Source organism: Juglans microcarpa x Juglans regia, chromosome 8S (assembly GCF_004785595.1).
Source record: "Juglans microcarpa x Juglans regia isolate MS1-56 chromosome 8S, Jm3101_v1.0, whole genome shotgun sequence".
Classification (NCBI taxonomy): Eukaryota; Viridiplantae; Streptophyta; class Magnoliopsida; order Fagales; family Juglandaceae; genus Juglans; species Juglans microcarpa x Juglans regia.
In genome coordinates this window covers 5,420,642-5,436,750 of record NC_054609.1, presented here as the reverse complement: position 1 = coordinate 5,436,750, position 16,109 = coordinate 5,420,642, and the positions used below count along the sequence as shown (strand labels likewise).

Here is a 16,109-nt window from a genome sequence, read left to right as displayed (position 1 = left end):
AACGTTTAATAAGTAGCAGAATAAGAATAAGTGTAAAACATGAGATTTAAAGTCGCGTTTAGATGTTGAGTTGAATTGATAAAATATTATTATAATATTATTTTTTAATATTATTATTATTTTAAAATTTAAAAAAATTAAATTATTTATTATATTTTTTGTTGAAATTTAAAAAAATTATAATGATGAATTGAGATGGTTTGATGATCCAAACGTATCCTGATAGATTTGATAGTAAGGTGATCTTAAATATTTTGTGAATAATAATAAAAAAATAATAAATAATAATAAAATATTCTCATAATATTCTATTATCCAAACTAGCTCTTAATCTATTTTTTTAATCTCTCTTTTTAATGTTGTAAGTAAGATATTCAATATTTAACGTTGTGAGTGTAAAACTCTTTTGAAGGAAGTATTAAGTAGAGATTTTATAAAATTATATCTACAAACTGACATAACTTCATATAATACGTTAGATTTACTTTATAATAAAAGTAATTTTACAATTTAATGTATCATATCAAAGCACGTCAGTTTATGAAATGTCTTTGTAACTAAAACATTGTTTTTTTTTAATCAGAACCGCTTCTAAGCGGTTGGGCTGTTATATGAAGTAAAGCAGCATGCTTATCAACTGCTGCTACATCAGAAATCACACAATAATTTCAATACTCTCAACCACATAGAATAGATCATTTGCAAGACACAGATTTCACCCACGAGCCCCTCCCTTGCATCTCTTCTTCTTCCCTCTTCCACCGATCACAGACCCACCATCCATTTGCACCGATTTCACCTCCTCAAACTACAATCGAAAATTAATAAAAATCCCTTCACTCGTGAGCTACCTAAACTGCAAAAACCCTTTCCCCTACGAAACCCCTTCCCCAATATTTTAAACACTGGCTTTCGTCAAACAGTTAGGGGACTAAACAATTTTCATAAAAAAACATTGGCCGAAGTATTCAAACACTGACTTTCATATGTATACACGCAATGTAAACAAGCCATAAGTATTCAAAGACCAAAGAGACAATTTATGTATAGATACCAGAAATCGAAAGCAAATGCAGAGGCAAAGAAACATTCTAGGTCGAAAGCAAACTCAAGAAACTCAGAAATCGAGTTTCTGTGAGAAACTCAGAAATCGAGTTTCTGTGAGGGATGGCCATGCATGCGAGAATTGCCCACCATCGTTCGCCTCTTTCGTATAGTTTCTGGACCTTTTCAATCGATATAACTTTCTTTTTCCTTCTTTTGCAATTTCTCTCAGTACGGTCGAAATTTCATGGATGCGTATAGTTTCTAGACCCTTCCAATCGGTATTGCAATACCCTTGAACTCCTTCAAACCGGTTGAGCTCCGTTGCGGCTCGGTGGCAAGGTCCGTCATCTCTGTGTTTTTTGCACTTTCGTTGTGATGGGTGCTTTGATGGAAGAGGAACGAGGGCACAAGAGGCAGGGCAGTGATGAGTTATTGATCAGGTGTAGATAAATGCACAGTATGTAAAATAGAAAACTTACGTGGAGGGCTGTTGATTGAATAAAAACAACCGAACCGGTTTGATGGATTTCTCTTTTTTACTAGCATAGATCCCACACAAGCATTTAATATTGTGGTTCTCTCTTTTGCATTAGACCATCCAATTACGTCTAACAATTAGGGATCATAATTCATTTCAAACCTGATATGGATATTTTTTTTTTTTTTTTTTTTTTATGACGGAGAACCACCACACGACAGAGCCCTTTGGACTCACCCATGGAACCTAGCATAGCAAACTACCGCCATAACTTCCTACTTAAATTGCAGTTTGATTCTAGATAAAATCGAACCTGTGACATGGGACTCATTGCACACAACCTGATATGAATATTTCCTACCATGATCTAAGTGCTAAGGGAAATTATATTGATCACGAGAAGAGTGCACATAATAACAACATCCAAAGCATTCATTGAAAAAATCGTATAATTTACAGACATATATCCACTTCCACAAACAAAATTGAACGAACTGATGCTATGTTACATTGGATAGACACAGAACTATTTAAGGTACAATTTAGTTTTTTGGTCTTGGGGAAGACATTTAGAACTGATATTGGCTTTTACAGTATCACCCATACATTCTGTGATTGTATAAACAAAAATTGTGCTCAAGATCATGAGCTTATTCATGCTTTCACCTAGCTATTCTAACCGAAACCAGCCTCTTGTAGTACCTTCATCTTTGTTTGTGAAGAGAATAATAATACCTAATCGAATTGAAGCACAACAAAACGATGTTAACTCAAGTTTCCTCGTGCTTCTGCTCCCCCTCTGGTATCACAGTTCCTTGCAAGTCGATCCGACCTACAATGGATATGAAAGAAAAATAAAGAAGTGATAATTAAGCTACCCACTAAGCATTTTAATTGTTATAAATTAACAAAAGGGAAAAGAATTATGTAGTCAGCAGTGCTCCAGTGTGAATGCAATCCTAGGATGTCTAATCTAGCATGTGAGTTTTTGTTCTGCTCGGTCATGAGAAAGCAGAAAAGGAATCGGAATCGGTTGATAGGCTGCAATTGCTAATTGTGGGATATGGTTATTTTTACTTCACCTTGATATCAAAAAGATCTCATTATCAAACACGAAAAGATTAATCATACCTAACAAGGAAATTAGTGATGGGGCCTTCGACGATCCATTTGAACCCATATCCGTACCTGCAATCCACTCCTGAATTGATGAGTCTGGTCCAACTATTTATAAGTAACACAACAGTAGAAAAAAGTGGTCATGACCCCGTTTGGATAGTGAGATGAGATAAGATGACATGATTTTAGATGAAAATTGAATAAAATATTGTTAGAATATTATTATTATTTTGGTATTTGAAAAGGTTAAATTGTTTATTATATTTTGTGTGAGAATTCGGTAAAGTTGTAATGATGATATGAAATAAGATTAGATGAGATGAAACCGTTTCTGTATCCAAATGGGGCTCCCTGAGGTAAATAAGGAGCTCAATTTCTGAAGTAGCGTATGAGATGGGTTTATGGAAGTATATAAGGAAGGGATGACCATGTTTTGCAAATCAAATTCGCTTTGTAGTTGGTGAGGGCATTCGAATTAGATTTTGGAGGGACGTATGGTGTGGAGACCACGCTTTGGAAAGGGTTTTTCCGGCCTTATATCGTATTGCAGTGAATAGGAAGGCTTCAGTGGCAGACATGCATTTATTTTCTCATTGTGCGCATCAGTGGAATATTCTCTTTAACATGGATTTACATGATTGGGAATTACCAATTGTCTCATAATTTTTCAGCTTACTATATTCCACGGAAATTCCTTTAGCACAGCGAGATAGTTTGAAATGGAGGTCCAATAACCACAAGTTATGTACAGTTAAAGCAAATTATAGCATCCTAACAACACAACTTGATATTTACGCCATTCCCCTAGAAGAATATTTGGAGGTCTCGTGTGCCTTCTAAAGTAACCTTTTTTTGTTTGGAGTGCTACTCTTGGGAAGATATTGACCACGGACAACCTGAGGAAGAGAGGATGTGTAGTGTTAGATTGGTGCTACATGTGCAAGAAGAATGAAGAATCTGTGGGCCATCTCTTATTGCACTGTGAGGTAACAAGGGTGTTGTGGGATGAGATCTTTTTAAGGGCAGATGTTGCTTGGGTTATGCCTATAAGGGTGGTGGATTTGTTGGGTTGTTGGTAAAAGATGCAAGGCTACCATCAAGTGACAGCAGGGTGGAAGATGATTCTATTGTGTATTATGTGGTGCATTTGGACGAAAAGGAATGCGCGGTGCTTTGAAGATAAGGAACGCACTACGACCGAGCTGAAAAGTTTTTTCTCCACATTCTAATGTGTTGGTTTTCCACTATTGTATTACATGGGGATAATGTCCAGGATTTCTTGTCTTTAATTTATCATTCTTAGAATGTAACTAGGAGTTCTTTTGTATACTTCCTGTGTACAAGGGTTATGCCTATTTCATTTATATATATAATATCTATCTTTTACTGATAAAAAAAAAAAATTCTGAAGTATTTGATAGAGGCAAGAAATGCAAATTTTATTGAGTGCAAAGAGTCCTAACTCAAGCACAAGAAATATACAAAAACATACATCCAACTAGCAAGAAAAAGAAAAACGGTAAAATTCTTTAAGTCTAACAGGCTGGAGAATTGGGAGCTGTTGTGAGCAGCGTCCAAGCGTAGAGATGGTAGAAAATTATGACTTTTAGTTCTGATACATGAAGCTAACAAAATGATAATAGTAGCATACCTGAATCTTCAAGTGATTTAAGGACATCTGATTTCTTGAAAGTAAATCCAATGAAGTTTGTATCTTTTGATGTCAACATCTGCAAAATCAAATATGCAAAACCTAATTTAGGAATTGGTGTCAAATGCAGAGCAAAAGCTGTTATTCTGCATAGCAATCACTATAAATAATTTATGAAAAATGAGGAAAAATGACAAATATATTAGAAATTAAAATGATGATGAATGGAGTAAATTAATTGATCATGGAAATAACTGTTTATCACAAAACACAAGGAAAAAGGTACAAGTCTTCAGCACAATTTACCCCTATCTCAACCTCCTTCCAAACAAAAATTATAGATCTAAAGTATTACTATTCTTTTTTTTTTTTATTGGCACCAGGTGTCTGAGAACAAAGTCTCAACTAATCCTGGGGGTGCACAGGCCCTCGGCAAATTAAACAATCTCCAAGCTCCAAATAGATATGAAAATTTGTTTTGGAAGCAGTCCAATTGGTGTTTGATATAACAGGAATTTAACATTTCACTGAAACAAGAACTGGAGGACAACTGGCCTTTTCTCTCTTTTTGGTCGAGTGGATAACAACTAGCCGTTAGATGAGAAGAATGTCATTAATATGCATGCACATTACATGATATATTCAACGCCAGTGTTTAGCAGTTCATTAAAAACATCTTTAAAAACTTTATACAAAAAAACAATAGAAAAGACATAGCAGAGACTAATTACTTAAGACTTCTGAGAAGCTTTAAAAATACACATAAAAAATGGAGAAAGTACTGAATCTGTACCTTCCGCCAGGGTCCCACTGTTGGTATTGCTGATGGTGGACCTTCCACCTATAAAAGTAGAAAAGAAAAGGCTTATCAGAAAGGTGTTTTCCATGGCAATCTGTTTTCCCTTTTCATGTTCTAAAACATTCCATAAGGTTGTCGGTGGGTAGGGCTGTAAATGAACCAGTCTGTTGATAGTTCGCTCGGTTAAACTCGAATAGAACTCGACTCGTGAAAAAAAAAAGCTCATTTGTGAAAGCAGATACTCGCTCGAATTGTAAATGACACATACTCGACAAAACTCGACTCGACTTGACTAAGGCTCGTTAAGGCTCGCTCGTTTATGCTCGAGTCGACTCGTTAGCTCGACTCGATTCAAACTCATTCATATATTAATAAATATATACATACACCTATGTTTAAATACACACACACACACACACACACACACATATATATATAGTAACTAATAATATAAGCATACCATTTTTATAATTAAATATATAATATGTAATCTAATTACTTATGTCTATATAGTGAATATACTTCATAAATATATTTTATAATTTGTATAATAATTAGTCGATAAAATTTAATAATTTCATATACCAGTATGTGGGAACCATATATGAAATAAATATATCGTATCATATTAAGTATATGTATTAATAATATATGTAGGCATATAATATATTGTTATTTTGGATAAATATCAACTAGTTAGATATTAATTATTTATAAATTTTTTAAAATTTTATAATTCAATAGAGGTTTTACTTGTTAGTTGCATAAATTAATATTAGATTTTTTATTTTTTTATTTATTTAATTTATTAATTATTAAATTTGATTCAAAAAATAAAAAAAATAAACAGTTCGAACTTGAGCTCGAGCTCGGCTTGGCTCGACTCGAACTCGTTTGTGGGACGAGGTTGAGCTCAAGCTCGAGTTGAGAGTTTAGCTTAACGAGTCGAGCTTGAACAAAGAATAAAAAAAAAATCTCAAGCTCGGGCTCGAGCTCGAACTTGAGTATTTTGAGTCGAGCTGAGCTTGGCAAGCCAAAGACCTGCTCGGCTCGGCTCAGCTCAATTACAGCCCTATTGGTGGGCATTAGACACTTCAGAGGGAACATGGACCACAATCTACATGTTTTGGCCAATCTTGGATCACAATGTCCACATCTACATCAATCCCAGCAGATCTGCTGGCTGGCTCAGCTTTGCTTCTGGATTAACATGAAATTCATAACCTTGTCCTTGAGGTTGGAGCTGAGTTGGTTGTCCGAGCAGAGTGGTGGTAGCTCTGCCCATTCATCAAAAGGGTGTCAAGTTTGATCATTGGGACATACTTATGCCCCTCATTTCTGAAAGCCGGCAGCAGCCACTGATTTCTCTCTCTCTCTCTCTCTCTCTCTCTCTTTCTCTAACCCTCTAATTTTATTTCTATATTCATTCTTATCATTAAATTGTTAGTAACATATAATAATGGCACAGAAAAGATGTAAATATTCTAACATGCAGAACAACTTCATTGGACAATTAATACATGATGGTAACAGTTGTTACCAAAATATGGATAGGACTCATTTAGAGCAATTAGAAAATACAAGGTCTATGTTAAGAAAGGTTGAAAACCCAAGGTGTCTCAGTAGAACCCCGTCAAGCACGAAGGGAAATGGTGAATCTAACTCTTATTTTCATCTAGCCAATGTTGTCCTAAATTAGCCAATGTTGTCCTAAATAAGACTAAAAGAAACAAGGAATCTATTTCTTCTTGTTTTTTTTATTGGTAAACAAATTTTTATTGATCAAAAGAGTAGGCAAATGCCCAAGTATGAAACAAGGAATCCATTTCAGCATACTCACATCAGGAAACTTCTCGAAATTCTGAGTGTCCAAGTCTCCCTTTACAGTAGGTTTATATGCAGCTTCCATTTCATACAGCATGTCCCACTGAATGCATCTGAACCATGAATGTGCCTATGAAAACACCAAACTTATATAAAAACAATAACGCATCAAAATATAGAAGTATAAATATTTTTTATAAGGAAGAAATCTTTACTAAAAAGTATAGAAGTATAAATATGCTCATCAGATTTTGAAATAGTCTACTAAAACGTGATTCAATATAGTTTTTCTAAGATTTTAAGAATGACTGCATGGTGTGCCTATTTTACGAATGGACTATTTGGAAGACCAGTATTTAACTTCTGATTCATTTCCCGTATCAAACTATCATACAAATGGACAATTGGACCATTTCAAAGTTTAACCTTATGATTGTTAAGAACATTGCTTTTTCCTTGGACAGGTGGTTACCTTTACTTCTTCCACTCCTTGGGTACCCAGCCTTGTTTCGACATCACATAATAAATGACATATCAGATCCTTGGCCTCCTCCGATATTTTTGGTTCCTCGGGGAATTTCAAGCACGTTTTCCAATTGATTATCTGGTGCAAGACAGAAAATTCTTGTCTATTAGGAAATAAAATTCATAATTAAGGTCAAGAACCAAAAATTAGTATTACCTTTCGGCATGTGATCCTGGGATCATCAGAACAGAAGGGCGGATAGCCAATAAGCATCTCATACATGATTGCTCCCAGCGACCACCAATCACACTCCATTCCATACCCCTTCTTGAGCAAAATCTCAGGTGCCATATAATCAAGAGTTCCAACAGTTGAATAAGCCTATAGAACATAGCTGTAATCAATGACAGAAAATGTGTAGAAATACCGCTCAAGAAGTAGGACATAAAGAAAATTGAACAGTGTTTTCTTAAAAGAAAATCGGTGCTATGCTCAACATTGCACACAAGATATGACTCAAATTCACCAGAGAATTCAGAGAGAGAGAGAGAGAGAGAGAGAGAGAGAGAGAGAGAGTTCAGATAAATACTAATGCACGACGATTACGTTTCCATCGTTGTAATTGCTCCTTTGGCATCAACCAAGGTGCTCTATCATAGCCAGAATGTCCTTCAGTCTCAGCTGTGGATTCCTGGGTGGTAAAATCCTCATCTTCCAGTAATATTGTTGAATACTTGTCATCCAGAGGCTTGCACAAGCCAAAATCTGAAAGCTTCAAATGGCCATTCTTATCCAGGATCAGGTTATCTGGTTTTATGTCCCTACAAGCAGTAAACCACAAGAGTAAGCATAAGCTTAAATGTTTTACTTGAAAAAAACGAGATAAATGTATTTATAAGTGTAAGAAGGTATAGCTAAATTTCCCATTAATCTCTGGATCAAATTCATGGAAGTTGAGAGAGAGTGAAAAGGACTTCAGTTTCATAAAAGTTATTTTCCTGTCCAACTCAAGTCTTCAGCCAAGGGAAAAGCAATACAACTAATGGCAGGCATAAAAAAAAAAAAAAAAAAAAGATGTTGTAACTTATTATCGGGTGATTGAAAATGACAAAATGGAAAAGAGACCATCCTAATGGCCATTGAAACAGTATATCATATATTTTAGGAATATCTAAACTTGGTCAGTCAGTCAAGATCGGAAAGAGAACAGCAGCAAGTATTGCATATTCAAAACTTTAAATCAGCAAGTGACAGATCTTGGATGGGGGATATCAAGTTCTAAATGGGCATGAAACCAAATCCAGTGCAGTAAATATTAATCGATATATCATAAAGTTAAACAATCATATAGATTTTTTTTTCTTTTTTGAGTTTTATATCCATGGTAGCCAAAAAGATAAATTACAATGTCTAATTGCAAAGAATAGGATACTAAGCCAATCTCAAGATCGATATGATCTCAGGTTCTCAGCCTAGCACTACTTGTGACAAATTTGCAGCCTACTGAGACTATCCTTGACCAATATTCCAACTTTGAAGTGAAACTTGTGCTCAGCCCAAGCTAGGCATAGCCTGTGTTTAATTTGTAATATCTTTCTATAGGTCCTCACAAGCCTGTAGATTGCACCACATCCTACTTTCAGACTGGGAGTACCAGTGAAGCCCGGCCTACGAATTTAGCTTCATTCTAATGTATGCATGCACAAATCTAATAAAATGGATGTAATAGTGAAGATAGAAAGAGAATGAATTGATAAATAGAATACCTATGTATATATTTGTGCTGATGAATTGAGTGGATAGCTAGAATACTCTCTGCTATGTAAAAGCATGCAACGTCTTCAGAAAGAATATCTTCCCTCATCAGTAACGTCATAATATCCCCACCAGGTAAATACTCCATGATAAGGTATAAGAAATCAGAATCTTGAAAAGAATAAAAGAGTTTTACAATGCACCGACTATCAACCTCTGCAAGCAAGTTCCTCTCAGATCGAACATGCTCAACCTGTATTAAGGAAGGAAGTAGAACAATTAATAACATAACCTGACGCGCAAAGCGTACACAAGCGGAACTCAATTCTAGATACATCACATTAAATAATCAGATAGTGTATTTGTAATTAATATCAACGAATTGCTCTATGCAACTTCTTTTTTTCAAGTATATCAAAGGTTTCATCAGAATTCTAGTTTTTAAACCTAATTTAGCATTCTGTTTTCAATCCACTTTATACCTTGTTTTGAATTTTAAGGCAATAAATTATTCACTCCCCCTTTCCATAGTCGCACGGACACCCCAGTGAAGGTAACTTCCAATAGACTGTTTAGGCATGCTGATAAATATAAACAAACATAGCTGAAATGATATAACATGTAATGTTAAGAACAGAACAGAACATTTTTTCAAACTAAAGCCCCAGACAATTATGAATAAATCAGATACAGCAGCACTTATAGCATTAATTCTTTTACAACCATGAAGAAAACGAAGAGTGCCCCAATAAAAGCATCCATTTATTCTAATTTGATAATACCGTCATCTAAGATAGTGCTTCACCTGTCCACGGCTAAGCATCTCTGATTTCTTCAATTTCTTCATGGCAAAAATCTCTCTCGTATCTTTAGCACGGCATAGCCTGACCTGGATTTATTGGACACATAATGTGTTAGTGTGATGCCACCTACCAGTTAAATATATAACCTATATCTACATTCTGTGCTGCAAGGGAACTTTTATGGCTTGTGCTAAGCTATGTTATTGGCCTTCACAAAGCAACAATTGACTCTGGCCCCAACGAGGCAAGTAAATTACAATTGATCTGGGTTTTTTAATATTTTAAAGTATTACATTTGCACGGAACATAGAGTAACTCAGTATTTAAAAGCAATTCTTTTTTATTGGCACCGGATGTCCGAGATAAAAGCAAACATATACCGTGCAAATGTAATACTTTAAAATATGCTACATCACACAATAAAAAGGAAAACCTGAGAAACCGCCAGTGATTTCCATAGTATAATATTCTCACATGCCTCATCAAATGACCAAGAAAAAAACATATACCTCACCAAATGCACCTTTACCAATTACGGTTAATTGCTCAAAGTCATCTATTCCCACTTTGCGTCTTTGAAACCTCATGTATTCAGTTTCTCTTCGCTCCAAATTCCTCAGCATCTCTTCTTCTTCCTCAACAGATACCTGAGCTTCTTGTGCTCTCCTTTGAAGTGCTCGACGTCTGCAACAAAGTAATATGAAACAAACTACCATATATTTGAAAAGAAGAAATAGTCCTCTGCCATTTTCAAGAGAGGGACATCATAAATACTAGGCAGGTTTGGGGGGTGAGATGAGAATTTTGTGTTTTGTTTGAGAGTTTAAAATATTGTGTTTTAATATTATTATTGTTTTGGGATTTGAAAAAGGTGAATTGGGATTTGAAAAAGTTGAATTGTTTATTATATTTTGTATGAGGATTTGAAAAATGTGTAATGATGAGATGAGATGAGATGAGATGAGAAGAGAATTTTGTGTCTCATCCCACCCCCCAAACCTGCCATTAAAAAAAAGCAAGGGAAAAAATTCATTAATTCTTTTTCAATAAAATATATGAATCTGACTTGGACAGAATATTAGCATAATTTACTTATCCTAGAAAAATATGTTCTTTTTTATTAAAGAATGTCATAAATAATGGGAACCTCCCCCCTCAGAGAACTTCAAGATCAATTGGGGCATTGCCATAGATAAGAACCAAGGATGCATTGGAATTGGTATTATAGTAAGGAACTGGAAGCTAAAGTTATAGCTACCATGAGGAAGAAAAGATCCTTCTTTCCCAATCCCCTATTGGCAGAAGCAAATGGTGCTCTTCAAGCTACCTTGTTTGGATTGGTACTGGGGCTCAGTAATATCATCTTGGAGGGTGACTCATTGCAAGTTATTCAAGCTATCTCTAAGGATGAGAGTTTGTCCAGTATAGGATTGCTTATAGGGGACATCAAGTCTAAGTTACTTTCTTTTGAAAGAGAAGCAAATTTAGTTGCTCATAATTTAGCTAAAGCTGCTCTTCTTGCATCTAATGTAATTGTTGATTTGGAGAATTTTCCCCATGTATTCTTTCCTTGATTTAAAGGAATTGAGTAATAAAACTATATTCCTTTCAAAAAAAAAAAAAAAATCCCAGTTTCCCAAATACCAACCAGAGCTTCAACAAAAGTTACAAGAAAAAAACAAAACCAATCGTATCCTAATCTTTTGTAGCAAAACCACAGGTCCAATATAAATGAAAATGTTACCGCTACGAACTTACTATTCTTTTAACCAAAAACCAATTCAATCAAAGAATGAGAATGCAAACATAAACACCAAAATTCTCAACCTGAAGGAAAATCATATATTAAAGAACTGGACCTGTCTTTGCGATCTTGCAATCCTTGGAGATAGTTCTTGTAATGATTCTCTATGAACTGCTTGGCAGCAGCGGATTTCTGCCTAGTAACGGGCGACGAAACGGAGACATCTGGACCTGAGTCTAAGCGGACCCGATCGGGCTTCAAGTTGAGAGCCCCCAATCTCACCGTCCCATCACCACCGTCCATTCGAATCAATCTACGAGCCTCAAAAGACCCAGTCAGAGAGGCACTTCGTTAAAAGAGAAACCTTTTCTTTGCAAAGAGCATACAGTTCCGACTGAGAGATTTAGGGAACGCAAAATGTCTGTAAAAATGACACAGATAAGTATATGAACTGGCAATGATCTCCTTTTCCGTTGTCGCAGTCGCAGTAGTAGCTGTTGTTAGCTTCGTGGACAATGGAGTGCAATCGAAGCCATTGTTCTGGGAAGCAGAGTTTTCAAACACTTCTGTAGAGGGCAGGTGGGTCTGGGCTTACGCTGGTGTCGGCGGAGATACATATATTAATAACTATATAAGCCAGCTAGCGTGGGCGTGCGGTGCGTACGAAAATGTGGGAGTGAGGGTGCGCCGGAAACTTCTATCTTCCACGTCGGAAATTGTGGGTTCATGACTGGGCGGTGTTATGTACGCGCAGAGGAGGAGAATGGGATTTAGTGCTTGTCCAATTGGCCGCAGTGGATCCAGGGAGTCTGGTTGCGGTGTTGGTGCTGACTAGTTGTTTAATCTGACGGTTGCATGCTCTTTTCGTGGTATCTGGTCAATTAGCGGACACCGAAAGAAACGTGGGATTCACGACCCACGACCGTGGATCGTGGAATGCCCTTTAGCTCCTGCAGACAATGTTCGGATCTGGACCACCTCGTAATTTGGTCCACCCGCACAATGATACGATATGATATTTATTTTGAAAAATCATCATTTATTTATAATTTTTATATAATTATATTTTAAATAAAAAATATTTTTATAAAATAATTTTATAAAATTAACACCACTTTATATAAACATTCTCGTATTAACATATAATTGTATAAAAATTATAAAAAAGAATTATATGTATATCATTATTCATTTATTTTATGATAAAAGGTGTCTTATAATTTTTATAATCTTTTTAAAATAATCTTTTAATAAAATATTATTTTTGGTTGTATTTAATTGATTTTAAACCCATTAAGTCTTGGTTTTGTTTTACAAACTTTTGAAATCAACACATCACATTTTATCTCATCTCAATATCTAAATATAGTTCAAATATAAATATTTTTCAATTTTTAATTTTTTTATCTAAGCATTACTTAATTATTACAATTTTCCTAAATTTCCAAACAAAATATAAAAAATAATTTAACTTTTCCAAATCTCAAAATAAAGAATTATATTAAAAAATTATATTCTAACATTCTTTTAATTTTATAACTCTTTTTATTCAATATTTTATCTCTCCTTTTCCGAAATTCTGTAAAAGTCTTGACTCAAACCATTTCAAACTAATAACTCATCACATCTTATCAATTTCAAAACATAATAATATTTGTTAAAGCATTATGTAGAAATTGTAAAACATTTGCATCTATATTATTGTTTATTAAATAATAATATATGAGTAAAATATTTATCCATTCATCCATTTTATCTATATTATTCTTTCCACTTTTTTTTTTTTTTTTTTTTTACTTTTCTTCTATATATCTTCTCTCTTTCTCAATCTCAAGAGCTCGGAGTACAATGCACGGATAATTGTGGGGTTTTACCTATGGTGGATTACGAGGAACAAAACCCTAAATAGGGTAGGTTAGAATGAATCAAGATCTTACTAATTCATGGTCTAGAATGCGAGGAATAATTTTCCTTCAAAATATTCAAATAGTTACACGTTCCACAAGCAATGAAAGAGTCAATATTCTTCTTTTCTTTTGAGAGTTTGACTAAGACCCGCCCGATTTGGATATAAGAAGTGTTTCATCTTATCTTATGATTATAATTTTTTAAAATTTTCACACAAAATATAATAAACAATTCAACTTTTTCAAATTTTAAAACAATAATAATATTAAAAAATAACATTCTAACAATATTTTATTTAACTTTCAACTTTCATTTCAACTCACTATCTAAACCAGCACCTAAAAGAAAAACAAAACATCAAAGTAAAAACGTTCGAATATAAAATTTAAGATTTTTCGTGGTAATTAATATTTAATCGATACGGGACTAACAAATTAAGGGTATCAAATTAAATTTGTATATATACCTTAAAAATAAACATACAAAACACAATTTACTTTTGAGTTAAGTTTTGGGTTTCATTGAAAAAAAATAAAGACAAAAAACCTAAATATATTTTTTCCCTAGCTATGGAGGATTATATTTAAGTTTTTCAAGTTTTTGAAGAGCTTTTCCAAAACGTTTTTATAGGGGACTTGCTAGCTAGAAGATGCTTGGGAGCTAAAGAATGTGTTTTTTATTTTTAAATAATTTTTATGTTCATTTTTAATTAAGAAAATGTGGGTTTATACAAATATAATATATACTACATTTTTATTTGATTCATATTCTATTATATTAATTTAATGATTAATGGGCAATAAGTACCCTATCAGTGCCACCAAAATTTAGCTCCAAAAAGTATTTTTGCGGCAAAAAAAAATATGACTATTTGTGATTATAATAGCCATAAATGTTGTAGTGTTAATTAGAACCAAAAATAATAAAAAATAATAATAAGATGCTTAATTTTCTAGTTTTGCCGTTTGGTCGGTAATTAATTAGTATTAATCTTAGGCTTGGACATAAATTTAAAGGCTGAATGCAAGACACTTCAACAGACCTGTTATAAAAGTACGTACTGGAAAATAACTAGGCGCGCAGGTTTTTATATTTTAGTTGTTTTTCTTAAGAGTAACTATACTAGCAAAACCTATTTTATATAATCATATTTTAAAATAAATAAATTTATATAAAATAATCTTATTTTTATAAATAATTTGATAAAAGTATTCCTCATTTAAAATATTATTGTTGATATCATGTTTCGTAGCTTGGACAACTCAACAATTCTTCTCTTCGGCCTACAAGATCCAAGGAGATGAGGGCTTGAGGTGGTGAGAGAGACCTCCGATACGTTAGTCAGAATTATCTCTTTGTGTGAGAATGTAAGAAGAAAAGTGTTTAGAGAGATCTACCTGAACTCAAGACATGTTTATATACCCAATCGTGGTGGTTTCCACCCACTGCTAGCAGATCATGCAGGGTTGTGCGGGACATTGTACTGGTGGTAGGTTTCTCCTGTCATGTCAATCGTCGCCCTAGCGTATTATGTATGGGTTTTTAGTCTGTCCCTTGTGGCAAGTAAGGAGTGGGAGGCGCGTGCACTACTTTGGCCATAAAAGTGAGTGGATGTCTGGCTCTGTCATTGCATGCTGGATTCTTAGATCATTTAATGCGGTGTGCTCGTTGTCCGACGGTATGGGCTGTGGTCTGAGCAAGTAACGTGACTAGTCACCATATCTTATGGGCCCTCTCGAGCCTAACCTAGTCCTTTTTCCTTCATTGGTTATGTACTGGACTATCTATTGGCCGGTTTGGGCCTTGAGGGGAACCAAACCCCACGCGCCCCAAGTGGGAAAGTAAAGCCCCCTTCTGAATACCCTGTGAATTCTCATTGGGCACGTGCGTTGTGAATTCAAAAATTGTTTGTCACGACTTACTTTACACTGGATTGTGCCCACGTTGCCATGCGTGAAGAGATGGTTTGGCCTCTACGCGATCTCGATTTGGCCCATGACTTCAATGCGCGCAATCCTCTCCTTTCCTTACTCAAGGAGGGTGTGCGACAGTTTATCTTTGTCATCATTGCACGTAGCATGAGTTTCGGGATTTTCTCCTAACACTTCGTTTCTTGCGACGCCTGTCACTTCATCGTAAGGTAGTTTAACTGGAGTAAGCTTCTATTTAAACCTTGTTTTCCCCCTCATTTTGTTACTTCCTTTTGTTTCTCTCGAGCCTCCCATCACCTTTTTGCTTCTCATGCCTTCTTCTTCGCCGTCTATTTTCAGTCTTTACCCTGTGCTTATTTCAAATGGCTCCCAAGAATGCTCCTCACCTTGGTTCCAAGAAGAATCACTCTGTGTGTCCCGAGGGGACTTCTGGTGGTTCTGAAGTTGTGGTGAAACCCACCACTAGAGAGAAGTCGTCGTTCTTCAAGGGCTAGAACTGGGAGTCGATAGCCTTTACCATTGACCTTCGTGTGCTACGGGGAACGTTTTGCATTCCTGACTCGGTTGTTTTGAAGGCTCTGGGC

The 16,109-nt window shown here is 35.0% G+C and overlaps 1 protein-coding gene across 1 annotated transcript; it reads right to left on the bottom strand.

Moving 5' to 3' along the window:
• Positions 1-1,930: 1,930 nt before the first annotated feature.
• Positions 1,931-12,298, bottom strand: LOC121244630 (serine/threonine-protein kinase tricornered-like). The gene is made up of 12 exons (XM_041142789.1): positions 11,802-12,298; positions 10,452-10,626; positions 9,945-10,028; positions 9,151-9,392; positions 7,974-8,205; positions 7,601-7,765; positions 7,391-7,522; positions 6,935-7,048; positions 5,089-5,136; positions 4,296-4,374; positions 2,657-2,713; positions 1,931-2,357 (listed from the first exon to the last, which is right to left on the bottom strand). Exons 1-12 carry the CDS (start codon positions 11,987-11,989, stop codon positions 2,296-2,298), a joined length of 1,578 nt encoding a protein of 525 aa, XP_040998723.1. The 5' UTR covers positions 11,990-12,298; the 3' UTR covers positions 1,931-2,295.
• Positions 12,299-16,109: the final 3,811 nt, after the last annotated feature.

Coding starts and splice junctions, on each gene's coding strand:
- LOC121244630 (XM_041142789.1), bottom strand. CDS start 11,989: ATGGACGGTGGTGATGGGACGGTGAGATTGGGGGCTCTCAACTTGAAG. Junction 4,375..5,088: donor CAGTGGGACCCTGGCGGAAG/GTACAGATTCAG, acceptor TTGATTTTGCAG/ATGTTGACATCAAAAGATAC. Junction 2,714..4,295: donor TAAATCACTTGAAGATTCAG/GTATGCTACTAT, acceptor AGTGGATTGCAG/GTACGGATATGGGTTCAAAT.